At 49.7% G+C, this 22876-nt stretch overlaps 1 protein-coding gene across 4 annotated transcripts in view; it reads right to left on the bottom strand.

Moving 5' to 3' along the window:
- Positions 1-22876, bottom strand: part of LOC107145299 (ultra-long-chain fatty acid omega-hydroxylase) — a 53197-nt gene that overhangs the window by 8192 nt on the left and 22129 nt on the right. For 2 of the 4 annotated variants that reach the window (XM_048794969.1, XM_015489187.2), the window contains 7 exons: positions 13438-13529; positions 11949-12017; positions 11065-11286; positions 6146-6290; positions 922-975; positions 673-800; positions 380-504 (listed from right to left, as the gene is read on the bottom strand). In XM_048794969.1, the coding sequence (XP_048650926.1) occupies positions 380-504; positions 673-800; positions 922-975; positions 6146-6290; positions 11065-11286 (674 nt within the window). In that variant the 5' untranslated portion in view covers positions 11949-12017; positions 13438-13529. Of the gene's footprint in view, positions 1-379; positions 505-672; positions 801-921; positions 976-6145; positions 6291-11064; positions 11287-11948; positions 12018-13437; positions 13530-14618; positions 14889-21638; positions 21919-22876 lie in introns of those variants that run through there. The other 2 variants (XM_048794970.1, XM_048794971.1) reach the window with 2 other exon arrangements.

Raw genomic sequence — 22876 nt, 5'->3', positions numbered from 1 at the left:
CCATCTAATTAAGATAGTTACACCATGACCATGAGGGAAAATTATAATGTCTCTTTTTTTGGGGGAAGGGAACTGAGGCTCAGAAAGGTGGTATCGTTTAAAAAAAAAATAGGTGTAGAAGGACAGAGCACCTTTGTTTTGTTCATTTTTTATGCGGTGCTGAGGATCAAACCCAGGGCCTCACAAGTGCCAGGTGAGGGCTTTCCCCTGCCTATACTCCAGCCCTGGTGATGTCATTTTTTTTGGAACCAAACAGCCATCTGTCCATCAGTGGCAGATGCCAGCAGCTTGGGTTGCCCAAGAGCTGGGAGTTCCCTTTCTCCTCCCACTGCCCCTCCCTGGGCAGCTGGCTCTGTCTCCCGAGGGAGGTCACACTCACTCCTGGCAGTCGCTGTTGTAACTGAACACACATTTCTGAAGACTGTCCAGGGTCATGAGGCTGATGTGCTCAAACATGTCAAAGGAGGCCACCGAGCCTTCTGCCAGAGTCCTCCGCCATTTAGCCTGGAAGAGAGCCAGGGCATGGGGACCTCAGACAGCACGCCACAGGTCATCACTCACCACACACCCGAGGTACAGCTCAAGGACTTGAGGTCTCCCGACAGCACGTGGCTCGCCCTGGAGCTGGGCTGGAGCAGTTGCTGTCCCCTTCCCCTGTCGCCTGAGACTCACGTGCATGACATTGGTGCACTGGTTGAAGATCTTCATGTAGGGCTTCAGGATGTCGAAGTGGAAGGCAGGCGTCAGCAGGCGGCGGTGACGGCTCCACTTGTCGCCTTTGCTGAGCAGAAGCCCGTCCCCTGGGCCCAGGAGACTGAGGTCAGGGGGCCTCCCCTGCTCCTCTGACTCCCTCCAAGGAACCCCTTGCCCTGCCCTCTCCTCCCTGAAACCCCAGCCCCAGCCTACCCGCTCGGCACTCACCTAGCCAAGGTTTCAGGAAGCTGTAGAAAAGGTCGTCCTTGGGAGCAATGGCAGCTGTGCAGAGACAGGAGGCAAAGATGACTCAAGACAGAGTTCTGACCCTGACCTCTGCTTATGACTTCCTAGGGCCACCTCTCCCACCTCTCACCTCACCCCTCCAGTCTACCCTTCACATCCAAACCAGAAAGATCCCTGAAACACACTGATCTGAACACGAAACCCCTGTTCTTGTTACCTCCCACGATTCCCCATTGCCCTTGTGAAAGAGTTCAAGCTCAGCCTAGTGCTGAAAGGCCCTGCCCCGTGTGGCCTCCACATGCCTCTCACACATCAGATAATCCCTTTCTCATTGCACGCTGACATTCACCTCCAAACCTACAGCCAAGCTGGGTGCTCCATACGGAATGGAGTCATCCTCTAACCCTCCCCGCTCTTTCCTGCCAGCTCGGGCCATCCGGAATTATACCTCCTGGGTTTCCCACCTGCAGTCACACCCTCCCTGTCTGTCCATCACGCTGGCCCCGGGTGGGGGGGCGGGATCTTACCTGACTATCAGATCTGACCAGGTCCCTCCCAGTTCACACACCCATCAACCCTCAAGCACCAGCAGCTCAGCCCATTTCCAAAGCCCTGGATGATCTGCCCTTGTGCAGACCTCTCTCAACACAGACACCTTTAGCTGCATGTGGTGGTGCATGCCTGTAATCCCAGGGACTGGGGAGGCTAAGGCAGGAGGATCGAAAGTTCAAGGTCCACCTCAGCAACTTAATGAGGCCCTAAGCAACTTAGAGACTCTGTCTCAAAACTTTTAAAACAGGGGTGGGGGGTAGGTATGTTGCCCAGTGGTAAAACACCCCTGGGTTCAATCCCTAGTTAAAAAAAAAAAAAGACACCTCTATTGCCCAGCCCCCTCCTGCTCAATATCACAGAACTTTTCCCAGCTCTTCAAAAAGGCCATGTGCCCGCTCCACTCCAAGTCTTTCCATGAGCTGCCACCTCATCCCCAAACACTCTGTCCTTATCCTCTGGTCTCAGATTGGGTGCTGCATTCTCTCTCTACAATCCCACTGGATGGTAATTGTCCAGTTCTAAGCCCTTCACGGGAAGAGACCATTTTGATCACTAACATTTGGTGCTGAAGAAATTTTTATTCAATGAATGAATGAGCCAATCAATCAATCAAAGAATGGGTGAATAAAAGAAAAATGGATTGGTGGAAGGATGCACGGGTGGTGTGTGGGTGGATGCACGGATAGCTGCATGGCCCTTCTATACAATGAAAAGATTTGGGACTGAATGGGGAGTGGCCCAAAAAGGAAGGATCTGAGATGCAAACGCAGTCACTGAAGACTGGATATGACTCAGTTCCCGCCCCACACACGCGCCCTGCAGTTGGCCAGTTGGTACACACAGTCATCAGTCTCCTCATCCTCCCATTCGACACACCCCTCAGCTGCCGTTCCCTGCCCAACCCATGATGTGTGACGCTGGGGACCCAAGGATGGCTCAGCTCCACGCCCTGCCTGGAGGAGCTCTGGGGTGGTGTGGGAAAAAGGAAGCAGAGGCACACCGTGCAATTATCAAGAAGACAGAAAGTGTGCCAGGTGCTAAGGGTGGCACAGGGAAAGGGCTACTAGAAGTCGGGGCAGGCTTCCTGAAGGAGGCAGCGTTGGAGAGGGAGGTGGGAGTCCGGTTACACCTCTCCTCCCCGGACTTTGAACTCCAGGTTAGGTGCCCAGTGGGGTTTGATTTGACACTCAGATCTGATCAATGGCTGCCCTGCTCAAAAACCTCCCATGGCTCCCTATTGATCAAGGGCAAGTTCATTTGCTTTTCAATCCAGCTGTTGCTTAACTCTCAATCTCGTTTCCTACTCCCCACGCACACAACCTGCACTCCAGCCAACCCAGTGACCTGAATTTTTCCTGGTATTTTCCACAGCTGTACCTTGAGAATGTCAGGTGCCTCTAGTTGGTAAACTCCTAGGCATCCTTCAAGGCCTGGTTTCACTGAAGCCTCCTCCAGGAAGCCTTCACCAATCCCTCTCCCCAGCGGAACCCTGGTTCTCCTGTCCTCAGGTCCCTCTCCACTCCAACTCTATCCCCCGTGCCAAGACAGTCGGCGTCTGGGTCTCCTCCCATCAGATTCCCTCTCCAGCAAAGTGGAGCCCTTGATGCCTCACTCAGGAGAAAAGCCCCCCACGTGGTGCCCAGCAGGGGGCAGCTCTCCCACCCAAGGCTACAGATCATGGGGGTTGAGAGCTTGAGTTGGGTTCAAACCCCAGCCCTGCTACTCACTGACTGTCCAGACTTGGACCTTTACCACTCTGCCCCTTCCATCTCCTCCTCTGCGGAAGGAGGAAACAGAACAATGTTGCCTCATGGCATCCTGTGACACTCAGCGAGCCAATGTGTCCTGGCACCTGGTAGATGCTCATTAAATATGTGTGCGCGTAAATGAATAATTGACCCGCTGCTGGCTATTTGGTTACTGCAATTATAATTATTGCTTATTGGCATCAAAAACTTGTGAGGTGGCTATCCAGGTCCCCTATTAGTGACAAATGAACGCACGGCTGGTGTGGAAGATCGCAAGGGCCTTCCTTAGAAAGTCAAATACACAGCTGCGGGTGTGGCTGGGTGGCACTGTATGTGCTTAGCCGGTGTGAGGCCCTGGGTTCCAAAAAAAAAAAAAGTCAAATGTAGAATTACAAAAGACCGACCATTCCACTCCTAGGTATCCCAAGAGCAATGAAAACACAGAGGCTGGAGCTCGGGGTAGAGAGTTTGCCTGGCATGTGGGAGGCCCTGGGTTTAATCCCCAGCACAGGAGAGAGAAAAGGGGGGAGAAAAGGAAAGGAAAGAAAGAAAAGAGACGGAGGAAGGAAGAAGAGGGACGTGAGAGCAGAGACCCAGTGTGTGTGACTCCTTTTATATGACTTTATAGACCAGATGCATGCAAGGACAGGAAGCAGAGGGAGGTACCAGGAAACAGGCAGGGGGACGGATGTGATTACTTCTTGAACACAGGGGGTTTTACAGGGTGAGGAACATCTTCTGACACTAGGGAGACCTGTGGTGGCACATCTCTGTGACCACATCAGATGCCACCGACTCTTCCCTTTAAAATGGTTGATTGTACGTTATATGAATTTCACCCCAATAAAAAAAATGAGTGCATCCCAACAAGCTGTGCTGACAGGCTTAGAGATCAGGACTTGTCTTCTGTAAAGGTTTCCACCTACTTTTGCCCATGCATAGTCCCTATTCCACGTGCCCAGAAGACTAGGAGGTGAAAGTTCCAAGAGACACCATCCCTGCCTTCCTTGGGGTCCAGGGACTGTGTAGGTTCAACCCCAGAGCAGAATCCCTCCGCTGCGGTCCCAGGAGGTCCCAGAGGAGGACAGAGGCTGTGAGCTGCAGTCAGGCCAGCCTAATCCCAGCAGGAAGGACAGAGGGACGGGAGCTCCTGGGCCAGGAGGCCCCCTCCATGCTGACAGCCTCACCCTCTCCTGTCAGGAGACCCCCGTCCACTCCTCCGTGGCAGGAGGCGGTGGATATCCTGCCTGTCCTGAAGGAGAGGAGAGGAGGGGAGGGAAAGGGGCCTGAGTGTCTATGAAGTGCGAGGACCATGCTGGGGCCCTACCTGGGGACTTAACCACCACTCAGAAGGTGCTCAGGACACTGATGTTCTAAGGAGTCAGATGAGAAGGAAGAGGAGGAGGAGATGGAGGCAAAAGAGACAGAAGAAAGGCAGGGGGAGAGAGAGAAAGGGGGGAAGGAGGAAGTGGAGAGAGAAGAAGGAAAAGTACACTAAAAAGACATACAGCCTGCCCAGTGGTGTGGGTCTGCCATTCCAGCTACTTAGGAGGCTGAGGCAGGAGGATCTCAAGTTCAAGGCGAAACTGGAGAACATAGCAAGAGCCTGATTCCAAACAAAATAAAAAGGGCTCAAGATGTGGCTTAGTGGTAGAGCAGTTGACCAGCATGTAAGAGGCATGGGGTGCGTTCCATCCCCAGCACTGCAAAAAATAAGCCCTTATTCACGTCTACCCATGTTATTATAGCTATGCTTTTGCAATACTGGGGTTGGAACCCAGGACCTCGTCGTGCTAGGTGAGCACTCCACCACTGAACTACACCCCGGGCCTCACATTATGTTAGTCAGTCTTAGTAACAGCCCCCCTTTTACAGATCAGAAACAGGCTCTGAGAGGCTTGCAAAACCACTAGCATCACACAGCAAATATGGGCAGAAGCCAGGATTTGGACCCAGCCCTTTGGAGCTCTGATTCAGGCTTCTGGCCACAAATGGGTGCCCAGTGCTTGCAAGAAAGAACCACTTCTCCCAGGGTCTAGGATCCCCTGTAGTTCAGTGGGGATCATCATTCCTTCCCAGATGCAATAAGCGGGGACCACGGGGCTGCGGAGGGCATAGCTGGGGAAGGAAAGGCGGGCAGCCCTGTCCTCTTTCACCACCCCTGGGGGGCAGCTTGGAAGGCAATCTCCAGATGTGGGTTTGTAGAGGCTCAAACTGGGGCCAGAGACCCCCAAATTCTTGGGGATCTTTCCTTCACATCCCTCCATGCTCCAATGTCCCCTGATGCCCAAATCCATGCGAGACTATGTCCCACCATGAGGCAGAAGAGCTGGACGTGGCCTCACCGAGCCCCAGGGGATCAAGACTGAGAACAAAATGTCCCGAGGGGAGAGCTATGAGTCTCTGGAGTTGGGTGCTGAGGGATGAGAGAGATGAGGGACAGCTGGAGTCCCAGAGCTTGGGACAGGTGTGGACCGCAGCAAGGAGACGCAAGCCTTCCACGTCCTTCCTGCCGGTCAAGGCCAGCCCAGGTGGTGAAAGCAGGCTGAAGGATGGGCCACCAAGACGCCAGTCATGGTGGGAGTGTCACAACTCAAACGATGGGTGTGTCACGGGCTGGGATTGAGCAACACCTACTTAACCAAACCTGAAGAGAACAACTTCCTATCCAAACCTGCTTGGTTCTGACTTCCAGGGAGGTGGACAGCCTCTAGGCATCCTCACACTTCTGTCCCCGATGTTCCATGACCCATATTGCCATTGCTGCCTTGGTGAACTCCTATTCATTCCTTAAAGCTCTACTCAAATGCCCCTTCCTCTGGAGAGACCACCTGCCTAGAAGCCCAGATAGAATACGGGAGATGAGGGTTCAGTCAGCACTAACCCAAGAGGCCCAGCCTGCCTACCTGAGGCGCCCACCAGGGGCTTGATGTAATCAGGGTGCACAAGAACCAAGAGCGGCAGGACGGGTCCGATCCACACCAGGACCACATGGTGCATGCTGTCCAACACCTTCTTCTCGTCCTGAAGACCCGACTCGTTTGGAAGGTACTGCGGCAGGTAAAAGAGGGGAGTGAGGACATGCTCAGCCTCAGCGTCCTCCAGTCCTGCCCTCCTGCCACCTCCCTCCCCTCAAAAATGAGCCCAGAAGTGCTAAATGATGGCGGGTGGTGGCTGCACCTGGCTGAGCCTCCACCTCCTCCTCTGAAAAATGGAGAACACCAAGTCTCCCTCTGAAGGCAGCCCAGAGGATCAGAGAAAGAAGTGAGAGCCACCATGGGGCCTGACACACAGCTGGCTCAAGAAACAAAGATAAACGCAACACGGTGACACAAGCCTGTAGGACCAACAGCTTGGTAGGCTGAGGCAGGAGGACCCCTTGAGCCCAGGAGTACAGAGGCCACCTGGGCAACATAGTGAGACCCCATCACAAAAAAAGAAAGGAAAATAGTAATTGTAAACACATTAATGGTAAGTGTTGGCTTTTTTTCAAATATTTGCTATTTTATTAAAAAATACCACTAGGACCCTTGCACTGGGGCACATGCCTAGATCCCAGCCACTTGGGAGGCTGAGGCAGGAGGATCTCAAGTTCAGTTCCAGCCTGGGCAACTTAGCAAGACCATGTCTCAAAAAAGAAAAAAGGGGCTGGGGCTGTAGCTCAGTGGCAGAGCACTTGCTTAGCACATGTGAGGTGCTGGGTTAGATACTTAGCATCACATAAAGACACACAAATGAAATGAAGGCATGCTGTCCATCTACAACTAAAAAAAAAAAATTAAAGAAAAAGAAAAAGGGCTGGCGCTGCAGCTCGGTGGTAAAGCATCCCAGGTTCAATTCTAGTACGTACGTGCATATGTATTTATTTATATATACATTTACATTGTATTTGTATATGTATCCATAGATACATATGTATATACTTATTTATAGAAAAGTTTACTTATTAGAAGTTCAAAGCCAGGTGCAGTGGTGCACCGCCTGTATTCCTAGTGGCTCGGGAGGCTGAGGCAGGAGGATCGCAGGTTCAAAGCCAGCCTCAGCAACCTAGCGAGGCTCTAAGCAACTTAGTGAGACCCTGTTTTGAAACTTAAAAAAGGGCTGGGGATGTGGCTCAGTGGTTAAGCACCCTTGGGTTCAATCCTTGGTACCAAAAAAAAAAAAAAAAGTTCACTTACACAGTAGTGCAAATACACTAACACTAACCCTATCAATAAAACTAGGATTAACCCCACTTCATGTTTTTTAATTGGAGTTTTTCCCACATCTTTATTGGTGCATTATAGTTGTACATAGTGATAGGATTTGTTGTCACGTATTTGCACATGCACACAACATATAATACCACAATATAATTTGGCCCACTCTTTTTTTTTTTTTGGTACCGGGGATTGAACTCAGGGGCACTTAACCACTGAGCCACATCCCCAGCCCAATTTTGTATTTTATTTAGAGTTTTGAGGACCAGAAGTGACACTAGGTATCCCACTCGTCTCAGGCCTCATTCTTCTACCGGGTCTCAATTGTGTGCAAAGCTGCACCGTCAGTGACCCACCACTAATAATAACCACAGCCACTGCCACCGATCCCCCCAGGCGGCTGGGGAGGACTTAACAAACCCAGCTGGGAAAGCCCTCGCCCATCTCCACTGCCCACGGAGGAGGAGCAGGAGCCGCCGCTGTGCAGAAGCCCCCTTAGCCCCCCTTAGCCCTCCTTAGCCCCCCTTAGCCCTCCTTAGCCCTTCACAGCTCGGACAACCTCTGCATTTACGAGGTTCAACCTTAACTGTCAAACTACACGTGCGCACACGCTGCGCTGCTGAGTGATGCCTGTTCCACATGGACCTCTGGACGTGTCCAAGGACCCAGGGAGGTTTATTCTTTTTTCCACTTGACTTTGTTCAGAAAGGTCAAAGGGCTTGTCTGGGGTTCCAAGTGAGTGGGCAACTGTCCTGGTGGGGCTCCCTCGCAAGCAGGTGCTGAAACAAGGGTCCTGGGGAAGCAGCTCATGTGGGAGGTGACCCTCCCAAACATGGGGAGATGTGGGGAAGTGAGACCGGAGGGACAGGGACGGCAGCCAGCGCAGGGGAGCTGTCAAGCCACCCAAGGGGGAGGCGCCGGAGAGTCTATCCACCTGTGTCCATCAGTCCTTGGCTGCAGGCTGCTCCTGGGGGCACGAACTCCCAAAGCCCCTAGAATGCAGGTGCCAGCAGTGGAGGATGGACCATTTGCACCCAGACATGGGACAAGAGAAATGGGCAGGTTTGGGCATTGTCTGTCACAGTGGCAAATCTGAAGGTGGACAGCCCAGCTCTATACATTCTGGGAGGCAGCCCTTCAGGATCCCGTCAGATGGATCTGAGTTCAAATTCATCTTCAGCAGCTGTGTGGCTGTGGGCAAGTCAACTCAACCTCTCTGGGCTCACATCCATAAAAGTGAATCCATTATACAGGGCAGATCCATCCCTGTTTTATAGACTGAGAAATCCAGGAAGGCTGGGCTGGGGCGGTGGCTCAGGGGTAGAGCGTTTGCCTAGCACGTGTGAGGCACTGGGCTTGATCCTCAGCACCATGTAAGAAAATAAATAAATAAAATAGAGGGACCGTGTCCATCTACAACTAAAAAGTATATTCAAAAAAAGAAACAGGGGTAGTTGGGGCTCAGTAGTAGTGCACTTGTCTGGCACGTGTGAGGCACTGGGTTCGATTCTCAGTACCGCATATAAATAAATAAAATAAAGGTCCATCAACAATTAAAAAAAGAAACAGGAAAAGGCTCTGATTCTAACAACCTAACCCAGTACTGGCCAGTGATTGGTCCCAATGATAATTAAATGAACAAATTAATCTCTTTGGTTCCGGCCTCTCCTCCTCTACCAGGTTCAGCCCTCTGCCCATCCGTACCCAAGGCAAATCGGGCCTCCCCCAGTCCTCATGGGCCTCATGGGCTCAAGACTGGGCTGCAGAGCCAGCCCTGGCCAACTGCCCAGGGCACCAGAGGCCAGTCACCACTGCCTCTTGGACCACCATTGAAGCCAGAAAGGGCTTCCTGGAGCAAGGACATTGGACATGGGGCGTGAAGACCCAGGAGAAATTTATCTAGCAGAGAACAGAGGGCATCATTCAGCAAAGGCTGTTGGAAGCTGGAGCCTTGGTACAGAAACTGGAAGCCAATCCTCGGGACTGGGGAGGATGGTGAAGCAGGTGAGAGGGTGTGGTCAGAGTTGAAAGGGTGAGCCTTTCTCCCAAGGGCACTGGGGAGCCATGGAGGGTATGTGAGCAGGAGAGGGTCGTGGTTTGATTCAAGAATCCCTCTGGAGGACTGGGGGCATGGGTCAGTGTAGAGCTCCTGCCTAAAAACTGTACAAGGCCCTGGGTTCAGTGCCCAGCACTGCAAAAGTCAAAAACAAAGAAAACCTCTGGGGTCAGGATGGGAGACAAATTGAAGGACTGAGATGGAAAGCAGCTGTACCCTGGCCCAGCTGGGGAGGATGGACAGGGCTGGGGCTGGGGGAAGGAAGGAGACTCAGGCACACACAGGCAAAATCTGATGGTCCCCAGGGGGGAAGAAGGGCTGGGAACCTCCTCCCTCCTAAGCCTTCCATCTGAGATAATTCTCACCATTAAACAAAATGTTCTTTGAGCTACTAATTTGCAAATATGTATCCCAGTTCTTCTTCCCAGGCAGTCAATCCAAGCAGTGCCCAAAATTACTTCTAGAATCCTTCCATGCTTCCAGTTTCTGCAGGACCCAGCAGCTGAGCAGACACTTCTGCCACAAGGCGCTTGCTAAAAGCCAAGCTCAGTGTCAAGGGCACAACAAGCACAACCCGAGGAATCCAAACAACGACCGTGAGGCTACCAAGAACTGTAGAGCAAGTGGGGAAACTGAGGCACGGGGCAGTTAAGTCGCCTGCTCCAGGCCACAGAACCAGTACATGGTAGAGACGGGCCTCCAACCCAGGGCTCCAAAATCCACAATGATGACCATTGCCTATCCAAAGTCCACTCGAAGCCCAGCATGATGCCTGGACCAGGAATCTCCAGAGGCTGTTCCTGAACTTCACTGAGGCCTACAAGTGGGTCCAGGGGTCCAAGCAGCTGGGTCCTGGGACCCGCAAACCTCCCTGCTCTCAGGATCTGGATTTCTCTCCTGACTTCTGTAGGCTTTTTGGAAAAGCCCAGCCTGTCTCATCCATAGCAGGGACAGTGAAGCCAAACAGCCTGAGTTTGAACCCTGGCTCAGTCACATACTTACTGGGTTACCTAGGGCCAGCTACTTAACCTCTCTGTACCTTGGTATTCTTAGGTACAAAATAATAATAGATAGTCCTGAGACCTAACTTCTAGGATTGTCAAGAGGGCTGAAGGAGTTAATATTTGCCTAGAATAATACTCGGAATATGTTCATGAAATAAAAATTGAAAGACAAGAAATGGTAAAAGGCTAGAATGGTGACCTGGGATCCACAGCATTTGAGGGAGAGAGTGAAGCCACACTGGGGTGTAGAGGAAGCAACAAAATCTATAGGAGCCTCCTTCCCCACTCCTGCTCCCACCCCTGCATCCCCCACTTTACAAGGGATGGTACCTAGCGCTACAGCAGTAGCTACAGAATTATAGAAAGAATTCATCTTTAAAGTCAGCTCTGCCTCATCCCAACTGTGTGACCTCGGGTAAGTTGCTTGCCGCCTCTGAGCTCCAGTGGATGCACTCAGAAGAGCAATGGGGAGCCATGGAGGGTATGTGACCAGAGTCCTGGAGGCCAGCAGAGCCACACCCTTGCTGAATCCCGGGGCGTGCCCAGCTCTGCCCGGCTGTACTCACCATACCCAGGTGGCCCAGCAGCCAGTTGCGCCGGGGCGGCTGGGGGAAGCAGCGCAGCCGGCGGCAGGTGACGTGGAAGCCCCAGCAGAGGCGCCAGAGCTGCAGCAGCAGGCGGAAGAGGAAGAAGAGCCCGGAGAGCAGGAGCGCGGAGACGGCGTACGCGCGGAACGCGGTCCTCTCCAGCCCCAGGAGCTGCAGGAGTTGGTCGGTGATGGGCAGCATCTGGGGGGTGGAGAGTCGGAGCTGGTGGGGCCACGCCCCTGCTACACCAGGCCACCCACGAGATGACCAAGGGGTCAAGCAAGGTGTGCTCAAGTCCTGACACCAAGACCCCTCTGCACCCCCAGCCACGACAGCAGCTGGCACTCAGCCCCATCCGGATGCCTTCAAGCCTTGACGCCTGCAGGGCCACCCCTGGTGACCTCTGCCCCATAGAACTCTCTGCCCCTGTCCGGCTGATCAGAGTCCTCGAAGGAGCGGCTCTCAACCAATGGAGGATGCACATTGGTGGATAAATACCCCGGCTCCTTTGTCCCAGCTTTCCCAGCAGGACTAAACTCCAGCTGCCCACTGCAGAAACTTTCTCTGTTGGCTGCCTCTCTGCCCCTGTCTTACCTCCCTCTCCCTCTTCCTTCCCCCCCCCAATTGAGCTGAAATTCACATAAGACAAAATAAAGCATTTTAAAGTGAGCAATCCACACAATGGAATATTATTCAGCCATAAAGAAAGAACAATACCCTACAATAGAATCCTATTGTAGAGGGAGCAACAAAAATATTGGCAGCCAAATGGATGGAGCTGGGGGGGACATTATGTCAAGCAAAATAAGTCACTCAACCTGTTGATCGTTTATTACAGGGTCTCACTATGTTGCCATACTGACCTTGAACTCCTGGACTCAATCGATCCTTTTGCTTAGGCTTCCTGAGTAGCTGGGACTGCAACACCACACCTGGCAAATGAAATCAATAAGACACAGAAAGACAAATATGTATGTTTCCCTCATATGTGGATATTTACAAAGAAAGTCAGCTGGAATATGTAACAGTAATTATTAGATGATGGAAAGCCGGAAAGGCAGAGAGGGAAATGGGTACCAGCACACAGTTAGGTTGAAGGAATAAGTTCTATCTACTATATAGAGATATATACACTAGAACTGGAAATCGAACTGAGGGGCACACTACCCCTGAGCTACATCCCAGCCCTTTTTATTTTGAGACAGGGTCTCATTAAATTGCTGCGGCTGGCCTCAAATTCGCTATCTTCCTGCCTCAGCCTCCAAATCACTGGGATTACTAGTGTGCACCACTGTACCTAGCAACATATTTTTAAAAAATATTTCTTAGTTGTCAATGAACCTTTAATTAATTAATTTATTTATTTATTTATTTATGATGCTGAGGATCAAACCCAGGACCTCACTCATGCCAGGCAAGTGCTCTACCATTGTGCCACAACCCCAGCCCTATTTTATATTTTTTTTAATGAAGAACCAGAAGAGAGTTATTCAAAGGCTCCAAACACAAAGAGATGAAAATATTGAGAGCCACAATCTAATTAGTATATATCATATACACACACTGAAATATCACACTGTACCCCATAAATATGTACAATGATGATGTGTCAATCCATTTTTTGAATGTTTAAGGGGAGAGAGAGGTTGACTACCTGCTCTGATCATTACACACTGTACACAGGTGTTGAATTTTGACCCTGCACCCCATAAACATGTATAATTGAGACTTTTGAAAATTAATTAAAATGTTAACCATTCAGTGGCATTTAAGATATTCACAGGGTCATACAGCCATCAACTCTACCCAGTTCCAGAACATTCATCACACCAAAAAGGAACCCATGCCCGTTAGCACTCACTCCCCATCTTCCCTCCCTGAGACCCCTGGCAACAATTAACCTGCCTTCTCTCCCCGTGGATGTGACTATTCTGGATGTTTCATATAAAAGGACTCACAGAGGATGTGGCCTTCGGTGTCTAACTTAATCCACTCGGCATAGTGCTGTTAAGGCTCATCCACACCTTGCAAGACTCAGCGCTTCATTCCTACACTGCTCAGTGATATTCCCCTGAATGGACATGCCACATTTTAAAAAAAAAAAACAAAACTGTAGTTGTAAGTGGACACCATGCCTTTACTTGTTTATTTTTATGCAGTGCTAAGGTGTGAACCCAGTGCCTCACACGTAATAGGCAAATGCTCTGCCCCTGAGCTACAGCCCCAGTCCTGGGCATGCCACATTTTGTTAATTCATTCATCTGTTGGACGGTCATTTGGGCTGTCTCCACTTTGGGGCAACTGAGAAATATACTACGCTGAACATGTATGCACACATTTTTTTTTTAGTACCTGTTTTCAATTCTTTGGGGTTCTTCGTCCTTACTGGTATTTTCTGCAGTGGCCTCTCAAAGACACAGTTGGCACTTGCCTTGGGGTAGCTCCTGGAGAAACCAAAACAAGAACATGAAGAAAACAGTGAGCAGGGATGAAGGGCTTCCTGGGTGCCAGGCACCGTGATCAGGCTGCGAAACCCTCCTCGTGGAATCTCACATTGGTCCTTCGAAATAGGTTTCACCCTTCTCTCCATTTTCCAGGCCCAGTTCCTGAAATTCAAAGGAGACAGGAGCATTCGGAGGTTCCCTGAGCCCCTACCAGGGGCCAACGTCAATCACTCTCACTTTGGGGACCACAATTCCCGGGTAATCCCAAGAAGGTTCTTGAAAATGGCTGGGTCCTGCCCTCTTCTCTTTTGCTCCCAATCCTACCACCTAAGTGATCCTATCTGCTTGGACAACACAGCTAGAGGAATCCCTGTGCTCAGGTCCTCTCCCGGGTCCTCCATCCCCACATGCCCCACCCGTGACGCCCTCCCTCCATCAAGTCTCTTCTAGGAGTCAACACCAAACCGCATCAGAAGTGAAATTTCCCCTCATTATCACACCCTGGGAAAACAGCTAGGAGCTAGGCAAAGGTGGGTCGTCGGCAAATTTGGAGAGCTCCGTTGGGAAGGGTGGTATGACTGAAGCACAGAACTACATGATCACACATTAGGGTGGCTACTATATCCAAAAAAGCAGGGCTGAGGCATAGCTCAGTGGTAGAGCACTTGCCTACCATGCCTGAGTCCTGGTCCCATCCCCTGCATGATTTAAAAAAAAAAAAAAAAAAAAAAGACATAAAATAACACGTGTTGGAAAAGATATGGAGAAATTGGAAACTCAATGCACTATTGGTGGGAAGGTTAAAGGGTGCAGCTGCTATGGAAAACATTAACGCTATTTGTTTTAAAAATTAAGTATGGAATTATCATAAAATCCAACCATTCCACCTCTAGGTAGAAACCAAAAAAAGTGAAAGTCCGATCTTCAGGAGCAGTTTGTACAGCCGAGTTCCCAGCAGCACTACTAACAACAGCCAAAAGGTGGACGCCACTCAAATGTCCATCCATGAAGAATAGATAAACAAAATGTGGAGCATCCTCAGAACAGACTGTATTCCGCACTCATTCTTAAAAAGGAAGGACATTCTACCTCCTGCTGCAGTATGTAGGAGCCTTGGGGACATCATACAAATATTGCGTGATTCCGTTTCTCTGTCATCCTCAGAACATAAAATCCACAGACAGAAAGCAGAGTCGTGGGTTCGGGGACTGGAGGAGGGAGACGGGGAGTGAAGGTGTCCTAGGCACAGAGTTTCAGTTTTGCAGGATGAAAACAGTTCTGGGGACCGAGGGTGGTGAAGGACGATGGTGGTGAAGGACAATGTAAGCCCATGTCAACACTCCATGCTTCCAACTGTACGCTTAAAATAATTAAAAAGGCAACATTGTATCCAATGAGTATTTTATCAAGTTTAAAAATTTTGAAGAAATACAGACCCAGAGTTGGCAATCTTCCCTTTGGATGTTCCCCCGGGGTCAGGGTCAGGATGGAAAATAACCAAACTCCCAAATGGACTCACAAGGAGGTCCAAGTCCCGAGTCCCAGGTACATGCTTTGAACTTGGTGGGCAGCTCCAGGTGACACCCTGCACTGAGCCAGACTTGAGTTTTCATTTCTTTTTCCATTAAACAGTAGCTAAAGATTGTCTTCAGCAACGTCAGGAAGGCCAGCCACCTACTCTTCATTGTGACCATCCTCTTAGTGCCGGCCCGTGCCACACCCTCACTAAATGCTTTGCTTCAGCATTCAGTTGGCAAATACTTTCTGCGCCCCAGCTCTGGGTGTGACTCAGCGCCAGGTGTTTGGGGAACTGATGGTATGAGCAGGATGCATGTGGCCCAGGCGCTCAAGGGAGGAGACCACTCACAGGCATGATGAAACATGATGTTAAGTACCTGGTCGAGTTGAAAGGAGGGAAAGCCCGGAGTGGCACGTTGGATAATGTCCCCTCGTAGATACCCTTTCCTAATCCTGCAACCTGTGAATGTAACCTCCTATGGCAAAGTCTTTGCAGATGTGATGAAGTTGGGAATTTTTTTTTTTTATTACTTGGGATTGAACCCAGGGTGCTCTACCACCGAGCTACATTCCCAGCACTTTTAACTCAATTGCCGAGGTTGGCCTCAAATTTGCCATCCTCCTGTCTCAGCCTCCAGAGCCACTGGGACTTACAGGTGTGCACCAAAAATATTTTTTATTCATTCTAATTAGTTACACATGACAGTAGCATGGACAAATTAAGGATCTTGAGCTGGAGAGATAAGTCTAGATTACTCAGCTGAACTTAAATATAATCGCAAGTGTCCTTGTAAGAAAGAAGCTGAGTGAGATTTGTCACATAGAAAAGGAGAAGAAGAGGCAGAAGTTGGTATGACAGGGCCACAAGAAGCTGAGAAAGTGAGGACAGAATCTCCCCTAAAACCTTCTGGGGGTGGGTGTGTCTGCCCAGCTGACTGAGTGTCAGACTTCTGACCTCCAGACTGTGGGAGAATAGATATATATTGTTTGAAGCCACCCGGTTTGTGGTCATTTTTGTTACAGCAGCCACAGAAAACTCATACACAGGGTAAGGGGATGAAGAACAATTCTTTTACACAAAATGGTCTAAGGGAGCCCCCCTGGGAAGGACATCTGGGCAGAGACCTGAGTGAAGTGAGGAACCTAAATTAAAGGGGGGGGGGTCTTGTTAAATGCACGCAAAACATACATGCATACACACATGCCATTAACATGTGAACATCTAGGTCCTAATTCTGACTCCTTCAGTGGCTGACTATCTGGCCTGGGCCTCAGTTTACCCATGTGCACCTGGAGGTGATTGTAACACATGATTTCTGGGTTGACCCCATTGTGATCCTTCCTGCACATAACCCAGTGATGGTGGGGAGCCTATAGCATCATATGGGTTGGTTCAAGAGTTCTTGGAGGGATTCAACCTACTCAGCCCACAGGGGGCCACATGCATCATCTCTGCCCCTTGGGCTCTCTGGCTCCCATCCCAGCCACCATAATCAGCTTCTCAAGGCCTGAACTCCTGTGCTCTAACACCTTCCATGGCGCCAGTCTTCCCTCAGCCTGGCATCCAAAGCCCTTTGGAAGCACAGCCCTGCCCACCATCCACTTCAGCCTCAAAGATCCCCTTTCCCAATCTTCTTTGGATCCCTCTTTATTCATCCAACTTATATATTTTGGGGCTCCTGAGGTTGCTCCTTCCCTTCCTTCTGGGAACACTTCCTGGGGATGTCAGCCCCTCCTGTGGCTTCAATGACCTAGTCTCTGGGTCATTTCTATGTCTTGGTGTCCCACACTGAGTATCCTATGTTGGGCTCAGCCACTGCCTGGATTTTCCCCTGAGGGCATCTCCCAGATTCACCTCAACCCCTTCCTCCCTCCTGTCCCCACATCCGAACTCCTGCCCAGTTCTGCCAGTTGTCTGCCCTGAGCTCGTTTCACATCCCTCCTTCTCCATCCCCATCATTCCAACTTGCACCAGGCCACCATTGGAAAGTAGCCTCCTAACGGTCTCCAGAACTCCATCCTTGCCCTCCAGTAGCATGCCATCCTCCACACAGCAGCCAGAGGGGTCTTCCCAAAATTGAACCTCTCCTGCTGAAAATCCTGTCATGGCTCCCCATTATACTCTGAAAAAAAAAATCAGACTCCTCATGAATCACAGCACTCTTCATGGGACTGCTTCAGCCATAAAAAAGAAGGAAACAAATATTCAAATAAAATTTTGTGATTGTGTGTGCATGCACAATGTGTGTGTGTGTGTGTGTGTGTTGCTGGAGATGGAACCGAGGGCCTCATGCATGCTAGGCAAGGGCTCTGTTGCTGAGCTACATCTCCAGTTCTCAAGCAAATTCTTGTATACAAGAATCATCAAGAAGTGGAAAAATCCAAACATTCATCAACGATGAATGCAAAAATAAAATATGGTATATCCATACAATGGGATATTATTCAGCCATAAAAAAAAGAATGAAATACTGATCCATGACACAACATGGATAAACCTAGAAAACATGATGCCAAGTGACAGAAGGTAGTCACAAAAGACCATAGAAGGTATGATCCAATTTATATGAAATGACCAGAACAAGCAAATCCATAGAGACAGAGAGCAGAGGAGTTGTTGCCAGGGGCTGGGGCGGGGGTGGGGGGTGGGGGGTGGGTGCAGGGCATAGATGCTAATGATGATGGACTCTTTTGGGGGATGAAAATGTTCTGGAACTAGACAGCGGTGGTGGTTGCACATCATTATGAGTGGCCTAAATGCCACTGAACTATGCACTTAAAAATGGTTAATTTGTCATATTGTTAAAATGGCCACACTACCAGAAGTAACATACAGATTCAATGCAATCCCCATCAAAATACCAATGGCATTCTTCACAGAGATAGGAAAAAAAAAACAGTCTAAAGATTCATTTGGAAAAATGAAAGATCCAGAATAGCCAAAGCAATTCGAAGCCAAAAAACCAATGCTGGAGGCATCATAATCCCTGATTTCAAATTATACTACAGAGCTATCATAACAAAAGCTGTATGGTACCAGTATAAAAACAGACACAGAGATCAATGGTCAACCATAGAACACACAGAGAAAAACCCACTCAGATACAGTCATCTGATACTTGTCAAAAACACAGATTGGAGAAAAGACAGCCTTTTTAACAAGTGTGCTCATAAAACTGGTTATCCAATGTAGAAGAATAAGACTAGACCCTTATCTCTCATCCTGAACAAAAATCAACTCAAAATGGATCAAAGACCTCAGAATTAGAACAGAAACTATGCAACCCCTAGAAGAAAATGTAGGGTTAAAAAAAAGAAAGAGAGTCTGCCACAGTGGCACACGTCTGCAATCCCAGTGGGTCAGGAGGCTGAGGCAGGAGGATCTCGAGTTCAAAGCCAGCCTCAGCAAAAGCAAGGCACTAAGCAATCCAGTGAGACCCTCTCTCTAAAAAAATACAAAATAGGGCTGGGGATGTGGCTCAGTGGTTAAGCACCCCTGGGTTCAATTCCTGGTACCCCCCCCCCAAAAAAATAAAGAAAATGTGGGGTCAACTCTAACCTATAAGCATAGGCCACAACTTTCTCAATAGGACCCCTAAAGCTCAGGAGACAATGCTAAGAATTAATTAATGGGGTGGCATCAAATTAAAAAGCTGCACAGTAAAGAAATCAATTAAGAATGTCAAGAGAGAGCCTATAGAATGGAGAAAATCTGCTAGCTAAGCTACTCTTCTGACAGAGGATTAATATCCAGAATATATAAAGAACTCAAAAAAGCTTAATACCAAAAAAACCCCATAATTAATAGATGGGCAAATGATTTAAACAGACACTTCTCAAAAGAAGAAATACAAATGGCCAACAAATAAATTTAAAAAATGTTCTACATCATGAGCAATTAGAGAAATGCAAATCAAAACCGCACTGAGATTTCATCTCATTCTAGTCAGAATGGCAGCCACCAGCAATACGAACAACAATACCTGCTGGAGAGGATGTGGAGGAAAAGGAACCCTTTTTATACTGTTGGTGGGACTGCAAATTGGTACCATTACTACGGAAATCAGTACGGAGGTTTCTCAAAAACCTAGGAATGGAAGCACCATATGACCCAGCTGTACCACTCCTTGGTATTTATCCTGAAGAATTAAAGTCAACTGACTACAGTGACCCATGCTCATACCATGTTTATAGCAGCACAATTCACAATAGCCAAGATATGGAACCAGCCCAGGTGCCCTTCCATGGATAAATACATAAGAAAAATGTGATATATATGCACAATGGAGTTTGGTTCAGCCTTAAAAAGGATGAAATTATGTCATTTGCAGGAAAACGGATGAAACTCGAGAACATTATGTTAAACGAAATAAACCGAAATCAGAAATTCAAGGGTTGTATGTTTTCTCTCATATGCGGAAGCTAGAGAGGAAAAGAAAGCTGGGGGGGGGGGGTTGTCCATGAAAATGGAAGGGAGATCAGTAGAGGAAAGGGCCCAGGGAGAGGGAGGATGGAAGGGAAAGGGAAATGCTGTGAATGACTATGGACGGATTATGTTGTTATGTTGTGTGCACGTATGAATATGGAACAACAAATCCCGCCATTATGAGCAATCAGCATGCGCCAATACAATGTAGAAAAAAGTGAAATGACTAATTCAGAGGCTGGGGGTGCTACTCAATGCTGGAGCATGTGCTTAGCACACACAAGGCCCTGGGTTCCATTCCCAGCACCAAAGAAAGAAAAAGAAAAAATGTTATATATAACTTTTAAAAAACACTTTGAGAAATTGACCATGGTGGCTGTTTCTGAAAGGGTCCTGGAAGAACTAGAGACAGGAGTGGAGAAGAAACCTAATTCAGTCTCCACCTTTCCAACTTCTAAACCATGTAACCCATTCAAAAGTGTTATCGTAGCTGGGTTCTGTGGTGCACACCTGTAATATCAGCTACTTGGGAGACTGAGGCAGGAGGACTGCAAGTTTGAGGCCAGCCTCTGTAACTTATGGAGACTCTGTCTCAAAAAAAAAAAAAAAAAGGAGGGGGGCCTGGGGGTTGAGCTCAGTGACGGAATACCCCTGGGTTCAATCCCTAGTGCCACATACACACAGAAACTGTTGTAATTAATTACAAAAATTTATTTGTAGACTGCACCACACAAAGTGTGAGTCCTAATGTAAACTCAGGAGTTTAGTTAATAACAATGTATTGACATGGGTTCATTAATTATTACAATTGCATAGCATTAATGAGATGTCAATAATAGGGGATCTACAGGGGAGAAGAGTGGGCACGTGGGGACTGGACTTTCTCTGAAACTTTTTTATAAGCCTAAAACCTCTCTAAACACAGGGTCTTTAAAAATAGTTTATGCCAGGGGTGAAGCTCAATGGTAGAGTCCCAAGTTCAAATTTAGCTCTGCCCCTCCCCAGGTGAGCCACCTGGGTGGAGCTGAGCCCTGTCCCTCTGCCCTCCTCTGCCAATCTGTGAAATGAGTTAGTAATAACAGGACCTGCCTTCTCGGGCTGTTGGGAGGGGTCAGTGAGACCAGGCATGGAAAGGCCTGGTCACAACCATTATTGCTCTTCCTGTGGCTGCTGCTTTATAAAAGTGGAAGAGATTCAAAACTGTCACCTCAGAATGCTGTGGGCGGCTGGTATGCCCATCCTCTCTCTAAGCCAGTCCCTAATATCCTCCCTGATGCCAAGCAAGGCACCCAGCAGCCTGGCCCTGGCAGAGCTGGCTCCACCCACCTCGCTGGGGCCCGGCCTTATCTGGCAGTGGAGACTGGCCCTGCAGCATAGCCCACGCCCACGGCGCTCTGGTTTGTCAGGTTGGCCCAGCCAGCCACCAGATGGGGACTTGTTATACAAGGTGTGTGGGCTCCCTTCTCGGGAGAGAAGGAATGCAGGATTTGGACCACGGCTTAGTACCGGGCACCACACACATGGCCCTTCTTGAATGGCAAGTGTCGGCCCATGGCCTGGCATCCCATAGTTGGCCGGCCCCATCACCCCACATCCCGGCCAGTAATCAAGGCAGTCTGTCTCCTGTCTGTCTCCTGGTACCCTCCTTGACTCTCTCAACACCAAAGGGCTGCCTTGCCCAGAGATTCTATCCCCCCAGGGTGCCAGACTCCAGAAGGTCCAGAAGGAGGGTGGTTCTAGGTCTGGGTGCTCTACACTAAGCACCTCAAATTTCTGGGGTTATGAGGGTCAACTATGACTAATAAAGACAGAACCAAGTCACCCAATGAGATGGGGAGAGTCTCACTGAAGCTTGGAAGCCTGCAGCTTCTTTGGGCCAAAGGAAATCATGGCAGAAAAAAGTTTTAAAACTACCTGTAATCTAGCTCGTTCTTGGGATGTCATTGTTTCTGTGTGCCATCCCAAGTGTGGCCACACCTGGACAAGAGCTTTATAAGCTTCAAATTCTATAAAGCTCTACCCTTAGCTGTGTGGCCTCACGCAGCTCTCTGCACCTCTCTGAGCCTCGATTTCTTCATCTTAAGACAGGAACCATATTTCCTCATCTCATGACTGTGATGACATGTCATAGCTGTTGGCGTTGCCATCATATTCATTATTGTTACCTGGCCATCTGGGATTTGGAGAATCCAAGGTTTCTTGTGGAGGGGAGGGAGGAGGTGGAGTCCCATTTTCTGAATGTCTGCCAGGTCATCCAGGCCCCTCTATGGATATCAACCCAGATCACCGCCAAGACACCAGTCCAGAGCTAATGTTACTGCTCGGAAACCTAAGCTGGGTTATAAAGAGACACTGGGGCCATCAGAAAGTGGCCCAGGATTTGGGGGTCAGACAGGGCTTGTTTGTTCAAATCCCAGCTCCCCCACTGAGTGTCAAGGGACACATGCTCCTCCTCTCTGGCCTTCAGTGTCCTCACCTGTAAAATGAGGGTGGTAGGGAAGAGGGGAATTTCCTCCTCTTCAGGGCCGGCCAGAAGCTTACAAGTACTTAAGGAGGAGTTTGATGTCGCCAGCTCTGGATGGGCTCCCATCCAGGAGCCAGAAATGGGGGAAAGGGAGGAGTTCAGGAAAGAGAGCTTCACCCATGGGGTGGTGAGCGCTTTGCCCTGAGTGCGGGATCAGTATTCAGGGTGAGTGGGCAGACAGACCAGATGGGGTGCCCTGAGCTCAGGAACCTCCAGCCAGCCCACATGGAGGCCAGAGGCAGCCTCCTTTTAAAAAAAAAGAAAAAAAATCTCATTCTCTTCCTTCTTGTCTCCCTCTCACCTCCAGCCTGAGATTCCACAGGTGGTGGCCCTCCGGTGGCTTTGCAAGGCCCATGCTGGCCAGACACCCAGGGGAATGAATCAGACCCCTGGGACACCAGATAGCATCTATCAGACAAATGTCACCCAGGACCAATTGCACGCTCTCACACAACCCTCACAGGCGACTCTGGTGGCCTGGAAGGAGACCTTATCACAGAAGGGTACTCGGAGCCTCTGTGTCTACCAAGGATGGGGAGAGGGTCCCGGATGGTTGTCGGACCACCGGAGTACACCCCGTCCGCAGGACGTTTGGCCTCCCCCTCAAGACGACACACAGTGGCGAAATGTCAGGGACTTCGGCCAACCCCCAGGAGGCGTCACAGCGCAGAGCTGGAGCCCATTTGGGATGTCCCGGCCAGGAAAGGTCCCTGTCTCCATCATGCACACTCAGAAAAATACACCAGGATTCCGAGAGCGCACCGGGCGGGGGCGACCGGTACACACCCCTGGTGTCCTGGACACGCAGCCGGGTCCGAGGTCCCCGTGGTCCCCGACGCCGGCTGCTCGCTGCCTGCCGCCCCTCGCAGACCTGGCACC

The sequence above is a fragment of the Marmota marmota genome, unplaced genomic scaffold, assembly GCF_001458135.2.
Source record: "Marmota marmota marmota unplaced genomic scaffold, marMar, whole genome shotgun sequence".
NCBI lineage: Eukaryota > Metazoa > Chordata > Mammalia > Rodentia > Sciuridae > Marmota > Marmota marmota.
This window is presented reverse-complemented; position numbering and strand designations above follow the sequence as displayed.